At 41.4% G+C, this 22,415-nt stretch overlaps 1 protein-coding gene across 2 annotated transcripts; it reads left to right on the forward strand.

Annotated features, from left to right (window-relative positions):
- Positions 1 to 629: 629 nt before the first annotated feature.
- Positions 630 to 22,341, forward strand: LOC141776655 (vasoactive intestinal polypeptide receptor-like). 2 transcript variants are annotated; one of them, XM_074650389.1, is made up of 13 exons: positions 630 to 820; positions 2,838 to 2,931; positions 5,027 to 5,140; positions 12,028 to 12,137; positions 12,251 to 12,348; positions 13,980 to 14,109; positions 15,822 to 15,975; positions 16,935 to 16,995; positions 17,802 to 17,868; positions 17,960 to 18,051; positions 18,234 to 18,363; positions 18,876 to 18,917; positions 19,057 to 22,341. In XM_074650389.1, exons 1-13 carry the CDS (start codon positions 761 to 763, stop codon positions 19,246 to 19,248), a joined length of 1,344 nt encoding a protein of 447 aa, XP_074506490.1. In that variant the 5' UTR covers positions 630 to 760; the 3' UTR covers positions 19,249 to 22,341. The 2 variants fall into 2 exon arrangements, with proteins under 2 accessions (XP_074506490.1, XP_074506491.1); XM_074650390.1 differs by lacking the exons at positions 630 to 820; positions 2,838 to 2,931; positions 5,027 to 5,140 and adding an exon at positions 11,239 to 11,834.
- The last annotated feature ends 74 nt before the right edge of the window (positions 22,342 to 22,415 follow it).

Consider the following 22,415-nt stretch of genomic DNA (forward strand, 5'->3'; position numbering starts at 1 on the left):
AAGAGAGGGAGGAGGAGGAGGAGGAGGAGGAGGAGGAAGAGGAGAGGAGGAGAGGAGGAGAGGGAGAGGAGGAGGAGGAGGAGGAGGAGGAGGAGGAGGAGGAGGAGGAGGAGGAGGAGAGGAGGAAGAGGAGGAGGAAGAGGAGGATGGAGGAGGAGGAGAGGAAGAGGAAGAGGAGGAGGAGGAGGAGGAGGAGGAGGAGGAGGAGAGGAGGAGAGGAGGAGGAGGAGGGAGGAGGAGGAAGAGGAGGAGGGAGGAGGAGGAAGAGAAGGAGGAGGAGGAAGAGGAGGGAGGAGGATGAAGAGGAGGAGAGGAGGAGGAGAGGGAGGAGGAGGAGGAGGAGGAGAGGAGGATGTGAGGAGGAGGAGGAGGAGAGGGAGGAGGAGGAGGAGAGGAGTATGTGAGGAGGAGGAGGAGGAGGAGGAGGAGGAGGATGTGAGGAGGAGGAGGAGGAGGAGGAGAGGGAGGAGGAGGAGGAGGACGAGGAGAGGAGGAGGTGAGGAGGAGGAGGAGAGGAGAAGGTGGAGGAGGAGGAGGAGGGAGGAGAGGGAGAGGAGGAGAGGAGGAGGAGGAAGAGGAGGAGGAGGAGAGGAGGAGCGATTCACTCCACTCAGAGCGCAATAACGCGCAGAGCGCAGAGAGGAGGAGACTCACAACCAACCTGCGGAGGATTATCACGATTTTCTCAATTCTTTTACTTATTTTTTTTTCACTCTCTACTATCTATTATATTTTTAACTGTTCAACTTCTCTAAAGGATATGTCGGTGGCAGTTTCACAGAGCGTGTTCATCCTTCTCTCCTGCATGTTGCTGGACCCTGTGAGTAGATTTACAACACTTTCCACTCTTAAGTAGTTTTCAATGCGTCAGTTCTTTGCCTGATGTTTGAATGTATGGTTGAGCACGTAGATCGATCTAGTAGAGCGTTGCCTTCAAGTATAAGTTGATGCGCACACTGGTGAGCTCGGAAACCAGTTTTGGATGCAGCAGGACGCACCAATGTGCCTTGATTCATTGACAGAGGGAAGCTGTGGAGAGAAGGATTTAGTTAGAAATGATAAGGGATGTACCCAGGAAATATTTGGCTTTAGTTTAGTAAGGTTTTCATCAGCATTGCTTTTGTTATTTAAAGATGTTTTGCAATACTTTTTCAACTTGAGCTCATTGTTTTTAAAGCTGCAGTGCGAAGAATTGGAGCAAATATGATTTAAAAAAAAAAAAAAAATTTATGAAATGGTCTCTATATCCTGACAGTAGTGCATGAGGCAGGTAATCTAAAAAAAAAAGTAATGTACCTCTGTATCCTCCAGTGCTCCTAATGGCATCTGCAAGATTTCCCAGAGCGGAGGAAAACGACCAATCAGAGCCGAGATGGAGCCTTTAGGTCTCTGAGCAGCTGTCAATAACTCACGAACTCCGATCAAATGGTCAAACTAACATCTTGTAGTGTACTGTTGAGCTGTAAAATGAGAAAGTTTGTGACCAGGCAGCCATGTTGAGATCAGTTGAGGAAATACCAAGCACCGCCCACCAGCCGGAGCACATTTTCTAATTTTACAGCTAAACAGTACGCTACAAGATGTGTCTGAAAACATTGAGGAGAGAATTAGGCATTACAGTAACAGAATATTGATTCATATTTGATCAGCGCTGCCTAGTTTGACCGTTTGAACGGAGTTCGTGAGTGATTGACAGCTGCCAATAGGAACGCTGTCTCTCTGAAATGACCTGTGATTGGCCAAAGTCTCCCATCACTGATTTTTTAAAGCCTGAAAACAGAGCCATGAGGAGGTGCAAAAGTCTAGTTTTCTCTTAGAACACTTGAATTACAATATGCTGAAAGGTTATTATGGAATTTTTTCCCCAATGATGCCAAAAATGTTCTGCCTACTGCAGGTTAAGGTGAATTATCACAAGGTGCGTGTAGGTCTCCCAACAGGACACCATGGCAATCGCCTCCTATATTGTCTGCCTCTGTACTCTCTGGTCTCCAGCGTCCTTATCTACAACCGTCTCCTGCAGAGAAGAATGTATGATTCATGCTGCAACGCAGTCAGAGGTCAAAGCCCTGAGAATAGCGTTCTGGCTTTTACATCTTTATTTGTACACACTGGCAGTGTTGAAAAATTAAGTAAAGGACACGATGGGTTGTCATTGCTGGTAGGGAAGGTAAAGATGATGATCATGATGATGGAGTAAAGGATGTTTTCTCCTGATACTACCAACGTCCACGGCTTTAGGCGGCCCTGATCCATCACTGACAACATATTCTCAAATCATATAGTCCAGAGGTCCATCGTTGGATGTGCTGCGTAGCCTAAGGAGCGAGATAAATCATAACTTTAATGGGGGAGTCACCTTGTGTGGGGGGGGAGACGATGGAGTCATATGGCTAACAATAGCCACATAGTACCAGTCTGATTAATTTCCATGGAGAGGAGACTCATCCACCTAAGAGGCAGCAATAAATCTTGTGGTCCTGCAGAGGGTCTGCATGCTGCTGCATATATTCTCTTGTGGTGGTGAACCCTCATGGATTCGAGGCTGAAGATTAACTCCACGTCTTCCAAAGCACATGCAAATCTGAGGAATATGGTGATTGAATCACAGTCAAAAGATTGATTTTGTGTCTGCCATGTATGTCGCATGGAGAGAATAATGGCAGCCCGGTTCAGCTCATCTCAGGAAGACCCCCGCTGGAGACAATAGATGTGTTTGCCTTGACACGTGTCGCACTGTTGAGAGGGCACATGCATGCAGCACAACTGATGCAGGATCATGCACAATGTGGCCTAAGAGATATACAGAAAACATGTGTGAAATGTTCTCTTTGCAGGTGTTTTCAGCGCAGAGTCAGATGTGTGACATGGTGAAGGAGATAGACAAGGAGAGGGGCCTGTGTGAGGCTCAGATTGAGAACAAAACCACAGGTATGTTTTGTGTGTTCGACATGCCTTTATTGTCCTGGCTACACCTATTCTGTTTTATCCTAATTTGCTTACTCCACAAGTAGGTTCTGATTGAACGAGCTCTAAAGAAAACAAAAGCTGTTCAAACCTCCCCTCTGGCTTTACATTACACCTTGCATGGTTGAACACTGTTTTCCACCTAATACCAGCCTGCTGTCACATGTGCCTCAGTTCAATTTTAAAGAGGATCTATATATTATTTTCAGGTGCATACTTGTATTTTGGGTTTCTACTAGAACATGTTTACATGCTTTTAATGTTCAAAAAACGCTTTATTTTTCTCATACCGGCTGTGCTGCAGCACCTCATTTCACCCTCAGTCTGAAACGCTCTGTTTGAGCTCTTGCCCCGCCCTCCCAAAAAGCCCAGTTGGCTCTGATTAGTCACTTGGCCCACTCTGTTGTGATTGGTCAACTGAACCAAACTCTTCGGACTCCGCTCCAGCTCCACTCTAACTATCTTTGTTTGAGGGCGTGCCGAAATAGCCGTTAGACAGGTATTATGCAAATGTGTTACTTGGTGACATCACCATGTTACAGAAGAAAAGGCGTTTCAGGCAGTTCAGGAGCAGTGTTTCTGTGGGGGAGAGTAACTCCCTTTGGCGTGGACTTTGGACTTTGTAACTTTGCAGGGCTTTTTACATTCACAAAAAACTATATAACACACTAAAGGAAAGGGAAAAAGCAGTGGGCAGCCTCCGGGTCTGAGAAGTGAAGCTAATGCGGAAGTGCCTTAAACTTGCATTATTTCTAACAGCCAGCAGGGGGCGACTCCTCTGGTTGCAAAAAGAAGTCTATGAGAAAATGAGCCTACTTCTCACTTGATTTATTACCTCAGTAAACATTGTAAACATGAGTTTATGGTCTCAATCGCTAGTTTCAAGTCTTCTTCAATACAGCATGATGTTCATTTAGTAAATTATGGTCCCAGTTAGAGTCAAATAGACCGTAAAGCAGGGTATGCTTTAGGGCGTGGCTACCTAGTCAGTTACAGGTTGCTACCACAGCGTTGTCCAGTCTTAGAACTTTAACCCTTTCACAGTGTGTTTTCAGTTCATGGTCCCCTAAAAATGTCTTATTCAGGTTACTCAACCCCTCTCGTGTCACTTCTGGTTGCAAAAAAATCAACATGGCGACGACCAAAAACCAAGATGGTGACGGCCAAAATGTTGAACTTGAGGCTTCACAAACCAATGAGTGACGTCACAGTGACTACGTCCACTTTTTATATACAGTCTATGGGAAAAATCACAAAAGCATAATATGTCCTCTTTAAAGTAAACTTTCTAATTGATTACATTTTTTCATTTAACGCCATTAAGAAAAATACATCAGCGAGTGTGCAATAATGAAACTCACTTAGCTGATTTGGTGTTTCAATTTATTGTTGATGAAGCTGGAATTACATGTTGCTAAGTGGGGCGTTGCGTCCTCACAGCACGCAGCACATAATTAGGTTCTACAGAGAGATAATGGTGCTTCATTGAGCCTCTATTACCTCTGTGTGTAGCCGACACCTTATTGATTCTAACTGTGAAAACTCTGTTTACTTTCACACATTGAAAAAGTCATTAAACACTCATTATCTTTTTTTTAATTTAGATATAATTTCGCTCCCTATAGATTCCATCAAATGTAAATGCTGCCAAATCCTCAGAGTGATGATGCAAATATCGCCTGGTAAACCGGATTTTTTAATAGTGATGAAATGGAGAGCAGGTGTGGATGTAGAAGGGCCCACTGTGGACAGTCACAGTGGTCTGGGCGGGGAGCTGTTTTATTAGTCATGGCGGCGGCGTGTTAACTCAGGTCATCCGCTGCTCTGGACCCAGGGCTGTAACGACAGCTGACCGGACACGTTTTGGCTGCCATGGGAACTCCAGCGCTCCACCTTCACCTGAAGCAGGTTGCTGTTTGTCTCTGGAATTGAGTCATCACACAACAGCTGTAGACATACACTGTTGTTTTCTTGGTGCATGTGCTGTGTCCATGTTTGGCAATTACTAACACAAATGTTTTTTGGCCTCTCTCTCTCTCGTTCTATGTGTCTCGGTCAGGTTGCAGCGGGACGTGGGACAAGATCACCTGCTGGCCCAGTGCTGATGTTGGAGAGGTGGTCACCATTCCTTGCCCCAAATATCTCTTCTACTTCTCAAGGAACGTTCCCACACGTAAGAATTTATAAAATAGGTTGTGCGTGTCTGCCTCCTAATTCTAAAAAAGGAGAATATTTGAATATCTATTTTTGAGCATTATGTCCTTTAGCAGGCAAACCAATGAGAGACATAACCACTTTATTGCTTTTTATTATTTCAACATAGATAATGCAGGATAGCCACCGCTCTTATAGGTGCTGGACGTATCAAAAAGTCCAAAATTATAAAAGACATATCCGCACCTTTAGATCTATGCAGTGTACATTTTTATTTGAGCTTTCAGTCTAACAGACCTTCATCAGAGTATTTATTATGTCTTTTAAAAGATCTACTTACCTACACATTACAAAATAAACAAATAAAATAATGTCCTGTACCGTAAAACCTTAAATACCGTACGTCTGTTTATTTGATCTCTTTACAATTGGAATATAAATTCAAATTTATAATTTTCATTGACAGTCCTAGTCAGCTGTCATAAAGTACATTTGTGTTCTTTTACAGGTCTTCAAATTTTATGGTAATTAGGTGAGAATTAGCAAGTAACCTATTTGAAATTTCTTTGGAATTACTGCCAAATTACCCCAATATTTACCTCAAAATTGATCGAAAATTACTTTATTATATACAATTATATTCCGCTATTTCCCAATAGCTGGTAATTAATTTAATACACAAGAATACAAAGTTAATTGATATGCTTTATTTCCATGTCTGCTGGTAAATAGATAATAATTAGAAAATAACTTATTTGAAATTTCTTTAAAACTCCCTGAATCATTACATCAGCTACCAGGTTACATTTATGTAGACAATAAGTCACACAATGGTGAGATTTGTGTCTTCTATTAGTTTTTGTTTTCCACCTCCGATGAAGAGCGGCCGCTTCTCAAGCCTAAGGGCCCTATTTTAACCATTATATGCTATTTTAGCATATAATTATTATGTTAGATAATATCTCAAAACTGGGACAAACCATATGTAATATATAGTGATAGCTCCCTGATTACGTCAAGTCCTAAAACATAATTGTAATCTTTGGGAAATTATGACTACCTCACCTTAATTGTCACATAATGTAAAGGATGCCTATTCATGGAGGAATAAGTAATGTATAGGATATTTAAAGGACTGACAGCGATGCTCCGAACGTGCCGTGCTGTTGAGTCTTTGTCGGTATCATCACGCTTCACACTTGAGACCAGAAATAGGACTTACAAAGTACACTGAGCAGCATCCTGGTGGCTCATACTCATGATATCATAATCACCTGTTGTTTCTATCTTTCCTGACACCACATCTCATGTATCACAAAGAACACAGTTAAACTGAAAACCCATGACACAGCTGAGTCACAAAAAGACAAACAACTTCTCATCCGGGACACCATCCACGCATCAAAGACACTTTCTGTTTATTTGTGCTCCTTTAATCTATGAGAAGCCTCACAGGGAAGTAATAGTAGTAGTACTCATAAGGGAAGTCACTCTCTTGAGGATTTAAATTGCAGCGTGTTGTTCCTGAGATGAGTTTCCTGTATATCTCCATTTGTCATTAATTACCACACCAAGTCCCCTCAGTGTAATTACACGGAAAGAGTTGATTGTATTCAGCCGGCGGAGAGGCCTCAATTTCAACATGGTGCCTTGAGAAATGTTCCTTTATTGGAGTTGAAGCAGCTTGAAGTTAGCTTGTAAAAACACTTGTACAGTTCTTTGATAAGTTGTACTTTTCTTTGACGTAACAATGGATCAGATGGCTATGTGTGTACCATGTGTCAGTTATAGTGACCAACCCACAGAGAATTGCTTCCAGGGATGACGTATTTTTGTAGGCCAACCTGGAAGTTAGCATCTAACTAAAAACCCATTCCAGGTTTTAGGACTCATTATTGTAGCACTCTATTACAATTCTACAATTTAATTTAGTAGACGCTTTTGACCAAAGCGACGTACATCTGAGAATTCATACAACACAAGCAAGGATCTAGATAGGAGAGAACAATGTGAGTAAGTGCCAACAACAGCTTCAAGTCCGATCGGACACAGGTGCCGACAGGCAGTGCACAGAAGCAATGCACAGAGTGTATAGAAGCAGATATATATGTATATATATATTTTTTTGTCATCATCCTCATTAACAATATCAACAACGTCATCAATGTCATCATCATCATGAATATCCTATCAATGGGAGAACCAGAGGCCTTTCATTGGCCGAGCGTAGTGGGCGGGAGGAAGCATAGACCTGGACGAGGGAGTTCAGATGGGCGGGAGCCGTTTTTGTTGCTGTTTTGTAAGCGAGCAACAGGGTTTTGAATTTGATGTGAGCAGCAACTGGGAGCCAGTGGAGGGATATGAACAGATGATCTGCAGATGATCTGGATCATCTGCAGAGGTTTGAATGTGCATACACGGAGGGCCTGCTAGTAAGGAGTTGCAGTAGTCTATTTAGCTCTATAATAATAATAATAATAATAATGTCAGGGAGAGTGGAGCAGGAGGACCCAAATGCAGGAGATCACAGACTACAGGAACTTGGCGAAATAATTTTAATTCAATCTCTAATGCAGGGGAAGGCAAAACTGAAACTCTCATAACAGATCAAGGATCCAACAAAGACTGAAGGGAAAACCAGGACTTAAATACAAACTGATCTGACGAGAGGATGAAGTGCAGATGGAGAGATGGGCGGAGGAGCTCAGGGGAGGGGAATGAGGTGATTAGGCCGAGGAATGGGCAAGGAGCTGATTGGCTGGGGAAAAACACCGGGAACAAGAAAGGAGCTGATTGGTTGGGAAGAAGTAACGAGGATGATTCAGAGCAGGTGTGTAGACGGGCAGAACTCTGGGAGTGTGTGTGTGGTTGATGGAGACTAAAACAGAGCTAAAAGGAGAATGAATTTTGGATTCACATTCACCAGGTGGCCAGAAACACGACTCAGCTTTTCTGCGACACAAGTAGGGGAGGGAGCGTTATGGAAAATCAGTTGGGAACCACTGGCATAGAATAAAAAAACGAGAAAGACCACTTTAAATGGGTCCAATAAACACAGGACTTTCAACCAGGAGACCGCTGTTCGAGAGTGGTGTTTTGTAAGATACGTTAGTGACGTTTGTGACGTGTATTTTAGTGACATTTGTGACGTGTTTTCCGTACTTATGTTACTTGTTTCTGTATTGTACTTAGTTTATGTACTTATTTAAAGACCGATCATAAAGACCAATCAATCAACTTAGTGGTCTTGTTGCCTAAACCTAACTGCAGACGTAACCATAGTTTTGTTGTGTGGCTTACAAATGATATGCGAAAAGGCTAAATGCGTCATCACGCGTGGAATGTCATTATAATGTCGTGTCATTCATATTGTACGCCTTCCCGTGAGATTGGGTTGTTCTGTCAGATTTGTACCTGTCTTTGGTTGTGTGTGTGTGATACCTGAAACAACTTCACAACCCATAGTTGCTCCATCATCCGTGCTGTGCCTTGAACAAGTATAAAGTTACAGATTTCAGCCGTAAGTGATTGCAGTGCTTTTACACACCTGAGTGCCGAGTCTGCACACATGGCGAGGGGGTTTCTGCCCCCTGTAATCCAGCCAGTATTTCCCCCATCATATTTCAGGACATGAGAGGGATTCAAACCGAGGATTTATCATCAGCATGTGCAGGCACGGTGCGGAGGAGAGGGGTTTTCTGGGAAGCTGTGATGCGACCCAGATGGGAGATATAGTGACCCGAAAGATGAGAGCACTCCAGGGAAAAGAGAGGGGACACATAAAGAATCACCAGATTTGTGGGGTTGAAGCCAGAAGAGGTATATTTCACCGACATGTCAAAGGTTCACAGAATCAACACCCCCCCCGCCGTGCAGGAACCAGGATGAGCAGCGAAGGAGGACTTAAAAGAGAGAGTTGGGATTATACGTGGCCCTGTGCTGCACCGATGTGCATGCTATCAATTATGCAGTAAATCAACAAATCAGTGCAGGTCTCCGCTGGTTAAACCTGCTCCGCTCTCAGGTCACGTAAGGGGGAGTTCATTAAGGGATGATGATGATGAAAGGTCTGGGATTTGTGCATTGTAAATTACTGTTGCAGTCGGGTCAGAACCTTTACAGGAACTAAGAAAAACAACCTTGTTTGTGCAGCTTGACCGCTGTGCGTTTTGCAGTTTATTCGTTTTATTTTGAACCTTGAGAGGTTAGAGAAATATGAATGTTTTTGTGAGTTTGGCAAAAAAGTCAATTTAGCTTATTATCAAATGTATTCAAGTTATTGACACATCCCAAGCTATTCGTTTTATTAGCCTCACACACTCAAAAAAACAAGCATTACGAAACACGGCGCCACAGAGATTCAGGGCCAAGTCATAAATTTAGTTGAGATAGAGTTCGCCACTCTCATGAACTCTTTACCTAGTAGGTCTAACACAAACACACAGTCATTCATCTCGTTCAATAACAAGCTCAGAGTGACAGAGTGCCTGGCTGTCAATGGTTTCACCTACATGCCATTAGCTCAGCTGAAGCTAATCCTATATAATATGAATGTTCCTTCAAGATATTAGGAAGTATAAAGCGTTGGACTATACAACATTGACAGAAAAGCCCAGATTAACAAAAAAAAAGCCTTGAAATTAAAACAATGATGGAGCGATTAGCTCGTTTGAGCTCTTCTCGTTGTCGTGCATGACACTGAAAATCCTCGCAGTCATGTTTTGGGGGGATGATGAAAGCATTCTTCTGGCAATCCCTCAAACAAGCCAAATCCAGTGGTGGCATGGGCTGAAACAGCAGGGGCTTATCATCGCCTTTGTGTCTTGTCATGTTGTTTGAGGAAGCTAAGCCTCCGTCTTCTCTGCAATACGCCACTCAGGTATTTGTGAGCTGACCATATTTTGATGCCAAATATATTCTAAGACTCTGGATTGTTGGTCATTTCCCAACTCGGGCTTGATTTGATAGTGGCTGTGGAGCGATACGATTGGGAAATGTGAGGAATGTCCTACATTTTTAGATTTCTACAGCAGCATTCAGTGCCGAGGATTAATTTGTCGCCAACACACGCAGCTTCCTTTCTTCACAGAAAGGAGATGAGGAAATGCTACAAATAAATATTACACAATATGAGACTGAGATGTCAATCTGTGCTTCTTGCTGCCGGTTACAGGATTAGATATGCCTCATGAACGTTGTAAGAAGGGATCTCTATCTAATGATGATAAGTGTCTTATCTCAACTTTGATTCATTCTCTTCCTGTTATAAAATGATATCTTCAAAAAAGTCAAACTCATAATCTATAGCTCTACATTTGACCTGCACATGTAGCACTTTTAAAGGATGTTATATGATCCAATACTAAAATGCTTTTCCAAAGGATTTTGATATGCATAATTTCGAGGATTATAATTTTTTTTTGACATTTTAGCCTCTATAGACAGATATATGAGACAGACAGGAAATATGGGATGAGATGCAACAAAGGTCTCTGACCTTAACCAGGCCACCAGAAAGTAAAGTGAGACAAAGGCATGTTTTATTCCACGGAACTTTTTAGCCCTTTAAGCATACTGTTTCGGTTTTCCCGCCGTTAAAACTCTCACCTTGTTTCAAGACACAGCTGGTAGCTTTTTCCAGCAGAAACACTCTGACAAACCAGGGCTGTAATCGAAACCGCATACTAAACTAGTAGTACGTACTGATTTGGCCAAAATGTAGCAGGCAGAATGTAGTAAGCAAACAAAACAAAACAAAAGCAAAATCTCCAGTATGCCAAAAGTACTCGGATGTCGTACTGATTTGGAAAAAATCTCCAGTATGCATCGGACCAGTCTACCTCGTCCTACTGTATCAAGCTTCGGTTACAACAACAACAGCAGCCAAAAAAACGGCTCGTTTTTTAAATTTTTCGTAGCTATTTCATCACTAAATTCACTTTTGAACGTTTTTGAGGTGAGAAATCAACTGTCTAGATTTTCAATGTTTACAGTTTTACAATATTAGATGGCGAATTAAACATTTGCTCCAACGTTTTTCGGAGTTTAGAAGCTCCACAAACTGCCGTGACAGCTAGCTAGCCAGCGCCTGCCGGGGTCGCTGGCTCTCCAGCCGGGCAGTCACGCTCACAGACCCCGCTGTGAGCTGGCTGGAGCTCTCTCTAGAGACCGGTTTGTAGACGAGAGGTTTTTATTTCCTTGTTGACGGATATTTTTTTTTAATATCATAACACAAATGTCCATTATAAATTAACGGGAACCTGTGTTTATCCGTCTTTTTGGAGTTGAAAAGCTCCACCATCACCCGCGGTTGTAGTTTGCTCGCCACTGACGCTCACAGACAGTTCTACGGAGCCCCTAGTCTACTGAGCTCTAGTCAACTGTACTGTACAGAGCTCCTCTCAGATGAGAGTGCCCTCTCCTCTCTTTATGGTCACTCTAATGGACTTGGACCTTTCACTTCTGCCCCCCACGGGCAGGCCAGAGTAAAAATATCTCTCTGCTGGACTGTTGGCCTGCTGTGTGCGTGTGTGTGTGTGTGTGCAGCCTGAGAGTAATTAAGAAACAGATGGAGGCAAATACACATGGGAACCGTCCCGGCGAGTCTGAGCCGGTGGGACGACTGATCCCCTTCAGTCATTCCTTCCATTTCCTTTTAGTATTTGGGTGTATTCCAGCGAGACACATACATCTCCGGTGTGACATAATTAAGTGTGAGTAAATGTAGGAGAAGTTTAGCCTTGTGGCTCATACACCCTCCTTCCCTCCCACAACACACACACAATACTATACTTATGATTATATAAATAATGAATTCTACTTGAAACACATTGAACATGCTAGAGCAATGAGTTGTATTCGTGCAAGAGTAATGTTGAATATTCCCTCTGTCCCTCTGCTCATTAGGTAACCTGTCAAAGACCTGTACTGAGGGTGGCTGGACCCCGATCAGCATAGACTCGTACATAATGGACTGCGGATACAATCCCAACAACACCATAGATGATAACACGTCGGTATGGCAACCACAAAACTCTTCCACTCCCATGTTGTTTTCTGGTGCTGCGTGTTAAATGTCAAACTCAGTCCTGATGAACTGTTTTCAGTGAGCGTAAATGTATTTTTGCAGGGAGAATTCTTCGACGCCATCAAAGTGGGCTACACCATCGGTCACAGCGTGTCCCTCGTTTCTCTGACGATCGCCATCACCATCCTGTGTCGCTTTCGGTAAGGATGCAACTTAATGTCCCTGCGTAAAGGCAATCAAACACCTTTTTTTCCATCATTTAGAGCGATAAAAACCCTTCAGATCTCTCATTTCACACCACGCTTCCTGCGTTTTATAGAGGTTTTATAGTGTTTTTCACACAGTAATGTGTCTCTGCCAGATTTTGTGGGACAAAGACATCCAAATTTGACATTATCTTGCTGTTGCGACATTTCTCAAACAAAGCGCTCAAATGCAAGCAGCCATAAAGTCAAACCACTTAGACTGTTGTTCACAGCATGTTCCCCTTTTGGACCTTCAGTCCTGGGGTTGCAGAGAAAAAAGTGTGCATGTTGGCATGACACACACACCACTGATTATTGGAATAAGTTTAAGTGTGTGGCTTCTAATAAACAACCCAGTCTGTTCAGTTGGGTGTGTTTTGCATTTGGAGTGTTTGTGTTTTACGGGCTAAACAACAAGTGATGTGTTTACACCTCAGGGTTACGAAATGCCAATGTTTTGGACTCTCAGACAGGATGTGAACAGCGTTCGCTGTTTATATTCAGCTGCAGACGGCCGTGTTCAGGCAGCTGGTTGACGCTGCGTGTCATCGCCTGATGGGTTTACACAATTCACCCACCGATCATAAGCTCACCGGGAAGGCATTTGTCTGAGAACACCCAGGAGAGAGAATTTACATTAGTAACATTTTCTCTGCAAAAACAAACCCCTGATTTGTTCTTGTTTACCTCTGTGCTGAATGTCAAGGGTATTTCACGTTTGTTTCTGCATGATAAATATACGTTTCACAGGAAAACTACGTCCTACATCCAAGTAGGAAACATACAGATGGCCTTTCATGACAATTATAGGTTGCTTTACATTTAAATAACAGCAGGAGCACATTACAAGGCAAACTCACACACTTTATTAGGCTACTCCATCAAAAAGTAAGCAAAATTACAAGTCAAGTATACCTTTCTGTAGGCCTATAAAACAAGAATACTATACTTTTTAAAGTACATCTCGATCAAAAGATTAAGTACAAGTAGGACTATAAGCCAAATGTACTTAGACTTTTCTGTATACTTGTCATTATGAGCCAAGTATACTTAGACTATTTTGTATACTTTTCAGTATGAGCCAAGTATACTTAGACTTTTCTGTATACTTGTCAGTCTAAGCCAAGTATACTTAGACTTTTTTTTTTACTTTTCAGTATGAGCCAAGTATACTTAAACTTTTTTGTACACTTGTCAGTATGAGCCAAGTAAACTTATCTATACTTTTCTTAAACTTATCTTAAGTTTAAAATAAGTATACTCATAGCACACTTAAATACACTTCTTTTTAGTAAGGGATAGCCATGTCCAGTAAGCGCAACTCTCCTCAGCTAAAATACACATTCTTTCTATGAATGTTTGCCCCCCGTAAATTAAGTCTGCAGAGTTTCTGTTGGATATTTCCTTGATATTTATTCCGATTGCATGCTTTGGTGCCGTAAACACACACTTTATCAGATGATTTTCGGGATAAGTCATGTAAACAGTTCATTTGAGATCTTTAATCAGAGGGAATTCATTAAAAGAGAATTATGCGTGTCGCTTTTTCCTTCTTGATTTAACTGCTGATTTGTCCTATTTTGCAGGAAGCTGCACTGCACAAGAAACTACATCCACATGCATCTGTTTGTGTCTTTCATACTGAAAGCTGTTGCTGTTTTCATCAAGGACGTGGTTCTGTATGACGTCTGGGAGACAGACAATTGCCAGTCGCCTGTGAGTAGGTTGCACTCTCCTCTCTGTGCCCTTGAACGCCACCGTGTCACTCACCAACAGTTTATTAGTGAATTTTACAAGTTAACTCATCCCTCTGATGTACGAGCAGCCGGCCGCTGCTGTCCTTTTGGCTGAGGGTGAAATGCATCTATTTAATTACTCACTCAGACTTGACTGACTTTAATGCTTTGTCTCTGAGTTTACTTAACGTGTGAGCGCTCAAGTGTTTGTGGGTGCAGCAGTGTTTGCCTTCCACTCCTGAGACGATGTTTCCTCATTCATCTGTCCAGCAGGATGTTGTGAGAGTTCCGGTTTGCTGAGCTGAGCATTAAGCCTGAACTACAGAGAGCTTTGTCAAAAAATCACATTTGAACAATATCAAGAGCCGAGTTAAGATAAGGTGTGAGATAAGCTACCGGATTGGGTACTGTTCCATATAATGAGGCTTTTTTTTATTACTATTTGATTGATCAAGTCACCAACGTCAGAGGTGTTTTCTCAGGCCGTGCTCCAGCTGAACCCACTGCTTTATTACCAGAGAGGATTAGAGCAGCAGACTGTAAATCACCTGCTTTACTATCTCTAAGTGCTGATTGTTAATGGCTGAGTTTAGGTATATCCTGGATTGTCCTGGTCCAAACACAGCTGCTAACCCTCTCAACTGTTTCTGTACTCAGGGTTAAAAAAAAGACTTCTTTTGTAGAAATCAACATATTAAAGGGGGACTCCACCTATTTTACACATCAAGATCAGTTTACTCATCATGAAGCCTGGGAAAAAGAGGGAAAAAAATCCTAAAAATCCAGCCCAAAACTGTATGTTCTGTAGTCCATTCATTTTGTGTATACATGGATGGTTTTCTTAAAATAACAAAATAATATTGGTATTTGATTTTTCAGTTTTTGATGAACAACATTTCCAATAAGTCCTAGACACCTGAGTTTAACATCCTCGTCTCAACCAAGCACCCAGAAAGAGCGCTGGTCATTGATCCCAATTTTCGTAGTGGCCAAACGGCGGTACTACAACGTCCGTGTCCGTCACGTGATGCCATTGGGCCAAAAAAGACGTTTTCCTATAGACTTATATTGGGAAAGAGACGTCTGAATCAACTTCCCACTACGAACACTTAAATAGCCCTTATTTAAATCATTAGGTCCTTTTTTCATAGTTGAAAGTCATAATTACTATGGTCGCTAGAGGTCGCTGTCGTGTTCTTCTATACCTCTGTGATCTATCATTTGAATAGATGATAAAACCTACTATTGGGTGTAATAGGCCCCTATTGACCCACATCTATGGTGCTTATAGCGACTGATAATGCCTGTTTAATAGCCTGACAACAGTGTAATCGGCTGACTATGAGATATAAAAATGAACATGAATCTCAAATACTTTGACTGCAGATTTAATCAGTCTAGCGATTATAATTACTATAATCAGCACAACCATAACCCCTGTAGAATTTAGTCTTATTATATGATGCTCATATTACAGTAATTGCGATAATGACTGTCTCCTCGCTGCTGCTTTTGATTGCCAAGTTGGTGAATCATCGATACTAATTTTAGAGTAATTCACTAAAAACGTTCTCCGTGCATAGCCTCGTCCACTGGCAACTATATTTGTCTTCATCATTTTGAATTGTAATCAAATTGCTCGACATTCAATGGTAATGCAATAAGCCGCTAACATGCTGGTTTCTCCTGCAGGTGGGCTGCAAGGCAGTGGTGGTCTTCTTCCAGTACGGGGTCATGGCGAGTTACTTCTGGCTGCTGGTGGAGGGCCTCTATCTCCACACTCTGTTAGCCGTTTCCTTCTTCTCTGAGAGGAAGTACTTGTGGTGGTACATCCTGATTGGTTGGGGTACGTGTGCCAGTCTCCGTGCCATCTGTTGATGAATACACACCTAGGCTCATTTGCGAGGAGATTAGATCCATCCGTTTGTCCAAAGTGGCAGCCAGAAATCAAACGCCCGTCAAGAGCAGGCAACGTGAATGTCTTTTTGTCTTACAGCCACAACATACATGATGAAATGTAAATTAATTTATAAATACGATTTTATACATGCACAGGAAATGCTGTGCCTATTTCATCTGCATATGAATGAGTCCTGCTGCCAGTTTTAGATTAGCAGTAGCAGGCAGCTGCCACTCCGCTCCACTGTTATAATTCAGTCTAAGCGTCCTGCCATGCTTTTGGTGCTCTCGATAGGAAAATAGCGCATTGAACTAATCCATGCATGTACGGCAGACATAATATGTGAATAACATGTGAAACAACACATCAGACAATTTGGACTTTTTAATATTTTTAATGGATATATGTGGCAACAGAGATTTTGACCGTGCTTATCAAAATACATACATCTTAAAAATATTTTTGGCCCTTCATTTTCATCTTTCAAACACTTGACTAAAATTCCAATGTTACTTGCCTTTGAAATGTATACTCAACAACCATTCCCCAAATTTTTTCCATCACAGCAATAAAGTAACTCTATAAATAGACCTGAAATGTTGTGTCTGCCAGCAGGAAAATGGAAACAAGCCTGTGACTTTCCTGCAGATACCCAGGATGAGCCAATATTGGCACAGAGAGCACATATGAGTCAGGTTTAAAATGATAGCTACCCAAAAGGCAATATAACTTTAGCTATAAAATCATCCAAAAGATTAACAGTGGGCTCAAGGCTCACCGTCATATTTGGTGGTGTTGAGTCAGTGTGGTGTTTGTTTGGACATAATTAATAGTTTGTGACATAGAGATCATTTTAATGTTGAAATAACTTGCAACAAATTCTGTTTATGTTTCTTTTTTTGCAGGCGCACCAACCATCTTTATCTCGGCGTGGGTGATTACAAAGGCTTATTTAAATCATCTCGGGTGAGTTAGTCATTCGTCTTTGCTTTAATCTCGTTGATTAACATTACTTATCAGTACAACGGACTTAAACAATACACATTTACACACTCAGAATGTAATAATAATAATAATAGCTGGTCTCAGTGGAGGTCTGTGGTGAACTATTAATCTGCAACATGCAAAGTAATTAGCCGTAACGTTACCTCAGACAAGAGCTCAGTGTTTCATGGCTACCTTACAAAACCAAAATGTGCAGTAACTACATATTTATTCAAAATAAAATGTTCTTTACCATATAAAGTTATCATAGTATGTGTTAGTAATGTGGAATTTCCTAAAAAGAAGAAAAACTCTCAGGCTTCGCTATGTTTAAGCTAGCTAGTGAGGCTTTTCCCATCTTCATGTGTCCGTAGTCAAAGAACATATATGGATAAGAAGTGAAAATCAGTTCCATTACAACATTAGCGCCCAGCAGTAAAGCTACGCTTCTGCCATTTTGGACTGAAAGCGACTACAGGACGCTAGTAAAACGTCCGCCTAAAATGTGCCGTACAAAAGCAAAACAAAATTATTTCTATTGTATTGTCATTTTCTATCGAAACGGCCTGTGTTGAACAATAAAATATTATAAATATAATAAGCGCCTTCAGTCCAAAATGGTGGCAGCAGCTGTTGTCAAAAACACACCGGAGTTATGTCTCTTTGCGTCTATACTCTTTGCCGTAGTTACTGCTTTCTGCTCTCATATAGCACAGCTCACAGGTTTATTCTATCTCAATTTATTCTTTTATTTTGTGAGAATTTGTTGTTTTTGTCGCTTCCGACAGATGCTGGGAGATAATCGACGACCGCCCATGGTGGATCATTAAAACACCTATTTTAGTCACCATACTCGTGAGTCACGGCGCCTCTTCATGAGTAATGTTTCATACACAGCTCGTCACAATGCAATGACATTAATCAGTCCTTTTAACTCTCTCGGCAGTTGAACTTTTTCCTCTTCATCTGCATAATCCGGATTTTGCAACAGAAGATGAATTGCCCCGACATCGGAAGAAAGGAATCCAATCAGTACTCGTAAGATTTCAGCGCAGAATGTTTCTATCATAGCACGGGTTACAGTCATTTCTTATCAGGTGACATTGAATAAATTATTTTTCTGACGTTATGTTGTCGGTGGTGAGCAATCGTAGCTCTCTTGACTCTGGTTTTTGTGGGTTTTAACAAGCCTTCTCTTCACTTTTCCTACTTTTTTTTAGGAGACTGGCTAAATCCACTTTGTTGTTGATTCCTCTGTTTGGCATAAACTACATCATTTTTGCCTTCATCCCCGACCACATCCACCCACAAGTGAGGATGGTGTTCGACCTTATTCTGGGGTCATTTCAGGTAAGGTCACATAACAGCATGCTAGGTGTTACTTAGCAGTCTGTCAGCTTCCCAAATGTCAGACAGAAGTAGCAATACTTCATGCACTACTTCTTGTGTTTTAGGTAAAGATTTGTGCTGTAAAGTTACATCAGCTTGGTAACATGAAGACAGTTTGTCTGATTAAGCAACTGAATTATTTGTTTAGCTGACATGTTTAATTTTGTACACATGAATAATGAGGTCGCTGATTTACCGAGTATCAAATTGAATGTGAACGCTGAGAGCCAAGTGCAGCGATGGAAACCTAGCGATGGAAAGTATTCTCAATTTATAACCATTTTAGCTCAGAATGATATCTCATGGGAACGTTTCCCAGAGATCTAAATGATGAACCTCCTGTCTGGGCCTGAAGTTGGTCATAATCTTACCATCATTATTCATACGCAAGCATTTTGAGTGTTCTTCCAGCTGTACTAGCACAAAATCCTTTATTGGGCGGTAACGTTTTATCTCTCTTCTCTCTTCTTCAGGGTTTTGTTGTTGCTGTTTTGTACTGCTTTCTGAACGGAGAGGTAAGTGCATTTTAAAAAACAGCTCTTTTAGATGTTTACTGTCCTTTTATGCCAGAAAATCTCATTTTCAGTCCCTCTCCTGCCCTCTTAACACCCTCTCTTCATCCTGTTTGTCCATCCCCTCTCGTCTCCCCTGCAGGTACAGGCGGAGATCAAGCGTAAGTGGCGCAGATGGATGCTGCAGAGGTTCCTGGGCGCTGACACCAAGTACCAGCAGCCCTCTATCGGCAGCAACGGCAACAACTTCAGCACCCAGATCACCATGTTGACCAAGTGCAGCCCTACAACGCGCCGAGCGTCTGAGTGTCAGGAACACCTCTCTGCCATCTGAAACCCATTTACGGTTAACACCCCTCTCCGTTTCTATCATTGGGTACTGAATCGTACACACATGCACTGTTGCAACGCAGTCGATATTGGTTACTGGAGGTTAATATGACATTTTAGTACTGAAGCTAATATGTGTTCATTGTAACTTTATCCATTACCTGTCAAAAAAATGAGTGTTTTTCTTGCAAGGGTGGAAAGGCGTCTTACAAAACACCCATTTAGTAAAATGGGTTAATAATTACCTTCACATGAAGAATTAGTTTCCATAAAAGACTGTTGTAATGCAGCTTTGATCAGGAAGGAGCGTCCACTGTTCTGGAGGTTGACTGGCAGGTATCTGTTATTTACATATAAACTCGTCTCACGCTGATACATCTGCAAACAGATTAGTTCGGACGACAAAGTAGAGCTTTGCTGAGATCACACATGACGAGTCAACCCCAACGGGTTACTGACAAGTTGTTGAAAATCAATTCTCAGAATAACATTAACAGAGTCTTTTCTAATGAACACACTACAGGATGCTGTAGGGAGAAAGATGGTGAATGTGAAATTAAAGTGAAATGGAGCTCTTGGCCAGCGGTTTACATCTGATGTTAAGCAACAGTTGGACAGAGCCAAAGATGAGCTGTGTCCTATAAGAAGCAAGATGTTTATTAAAAGGGTGTGTTACACAAGAGGACTCCAAGCACTTAACCTAATGGCCCATGTTGCTGAGGGGACCAAAGGTAACAGCATTACTGTAATGACAGTGTCAGGCTGTCATGAACGGCAGTAGTCACAGAGGAGGGATCTATAGCGCGACCGACGTCCCTATCCCGTCTGTGACAGTTTTATACGGGCCATACACTCGGCTGAATTACTGCCGGATAACATTCCAGAGGAGACTCTAAAGCTCCCGCTTGTGAAATTTATCTCAGATTACAAAGGCTTTTAGTTTTGGTATGAGTGCGCGGTCGCTGAGCAGACGTTCATTTTGACTGTTTCTGCAACTAATGGACCAGATGTATTCCATTATTAGTCCACACGATACACAACATTGTGAATAAATATGTGGCAACACTGATTAACTTCCATTAACTGGATTGCATGGATAATTCATTTCATTGCATCGATTGTTAGCTTTCTATTTTATTCTATATTCACAGAGTCAATCAATATTGTTATTGTTAATGTACTATACTGTTTTCTGGCCAGTCGGCCCACCACTTTGGGTCCAGACGGAAATATCTGGACAACTACAGGATGGATTGCCATGAAAATTATGTACATTCGTTGTTCCCAGAGGATGAATCTTAATGATGATCTTCTTCTTATCTAGCGCCACCAGCAGGTCAAAGGTTCCATCATCTACCAGATGATATTTGGGCAACATTTTTTTTACAGACATTCGTTATTACAAGTAGATGGACCCTAATGACTTTCTCCTCTAGCGTCACCATGAGGTTGTGGTTCAACATCTATTGGATGGATTGTTTAGTTATTTATTATTTATATATATATGATATATATTTTAAATATTGTTTATTTAGTTTAGACATTCATGTTCTAAATGAATTGTAATAGTAATGGTTATGCCTTAAAGGACCAGTGTGTAGCATTTTGGGGGATATATTGGCAGAAATTTAATATAATATTCATAACTATATTTTCATTAGTGTATAATCACCTTAAACTAAGAATCGTTGTGTTTTCATTTGCTTAGAATGATCATATCTACATACGGAGCGGGTCCTCTTTATGGAGCCGGCCGTCATGTTTCTACAGTATAGCCCAGAACGGACAAACCGAACACTGGCTCTAGATAGGGATATTCACGTTTTCGTGTTGGGCACGAGAGAATTTTCAGTTAGTTGCAATCTGCAACCTCGCTGCTAAATGCCGCCAAATCCTACACACTGCACCTTTAACTTTTCATTTAGATTTGTTTTGATTTATGACATAATAGAGAGCTCCAGGGATGATACATTTTTGTAGGCCAACCAGGAAGTCTACATCGCCCTGGGTTCCCTCGACAAAAACCCAATGGGATTGTTCCATTGGTTTTTGATTATTGCAGAAAAAAAAGCTCTGTGGCAAACAAACGTTTATGATACTTACACGTTTTGTTCAGCAAGATATTCTTCACAAATGAACACCGTTTTTATGATTTTTTGAAGTGTGAATGCAATCGGCAAAAGTAAAAAGCTAACATTAGGCTATAAGAACTACACCACGGTCGCATGAACGTGAATATAAACGAGGCTGCAACAGCGGACGAGTCGGCGTGATGACGTTTAGTAGTCTCATTTAGCCACTTGTTAGCAACACATGTTAGACACATAAAGGCCTCAAAATGTATGAGTGGGGTATTTATTGATGTATTTTATGTCTCAGAGCAAAATGTTAAAATCTCTTCAGGTTGCGTAAACAACAGATCTTATTTCAGGCATCTAACTAAAAACCTATTCAAAAAACTCATTGACTTCCAGACAGAACTCTATAACTGCAAAACTAATGGCATCCTCATCAGCCTCAGCTATACTTTGAGTATAGTAGTAATTAACAAATGCGAGCGTGCTAACATGCTCAACTAACATGGTGAATGGTAAATATAGCCTCTAAACATCAGCATTGTCATTGTGAATGTGTTAGCTTTAAACAAACAGACGCTACCGTGGCTGTGTATTCTTAGTCTTGTTCGACGTAATAGGATTTATCAAGTTCAATGACACCATGCATGATAGTTGTTATTCTCTCTATTTGAGGCCACCTCCTGCTAAAAAAAAGGCATTTTCAGGCATTAATTAATATGTACAGGCAGTGACTGTATCACATTTCACGTGGGCGTCATGTTGGGGTTTGCTGTTTACTTTAGTCCCCCTTCTTGTCATATGTAAAACTGAAACTAACTGAAAGTACCTCAGACTAACTGTCACACTGTTGTATACGATGTGAGACTGTAAATACAGCTAAAGAATTGTTTCATGTTTTGTGGTGATGACTTAATAGTGCTCAGGTTTCAACTGGAAATCGATGTTTACATTTAAACGTTTCCCCACTCGTGCTATTTGCATAATGTCACTGAAGAAGTGTCTCTTATTTGTTGTACCGTGTACATCTAGTGTAAATATGGTGTAATGTACAGTATGTGTGGAATCAGCTGTAAAGATGTTGATGAATAAAACC

This window comes from Sebastes fasciatus, chromosome 11 (assembly GCF_043250625.1).
Source record: "Sebastes fasciatus isolate fSebFas1 chromosome 11, fSebFas1.pri, whole genome shotgun sequence".
In the NCBI taxonomy this organism is placed as follows: domain Eukaryota; kingdom Metazoa; phylum Chordata; class Actinopteri; order Perciformes; family Sebastidae; genus Sebastes; species Sebastes fasciatus.

Bases quoted from the DNA above. Each gene is read 5' to 3' on its own strand.
- LOC141776655 (XM_074650389.1), top strand. From the start codon at position 761: ATGTCGGTGGCAGTTTCACAGAGCGTGTTCATCCTTCTCTCCTGCATG. The intron at 821-2,837 runs GTGAGTAGATTT...TTCTCTTTGCAG, and splicing joins CCTGCATGTTGCTGGACCCT to GTGTTTTCAGCGCAGAGTCA. The intron at 16,996-17,801 runs GTGAGTTAGTCA...CGCTTCCGACAG, and splicing joins GCTTATTTAAATCATCTCGG to ATGCTGGGAGATAATCGACG.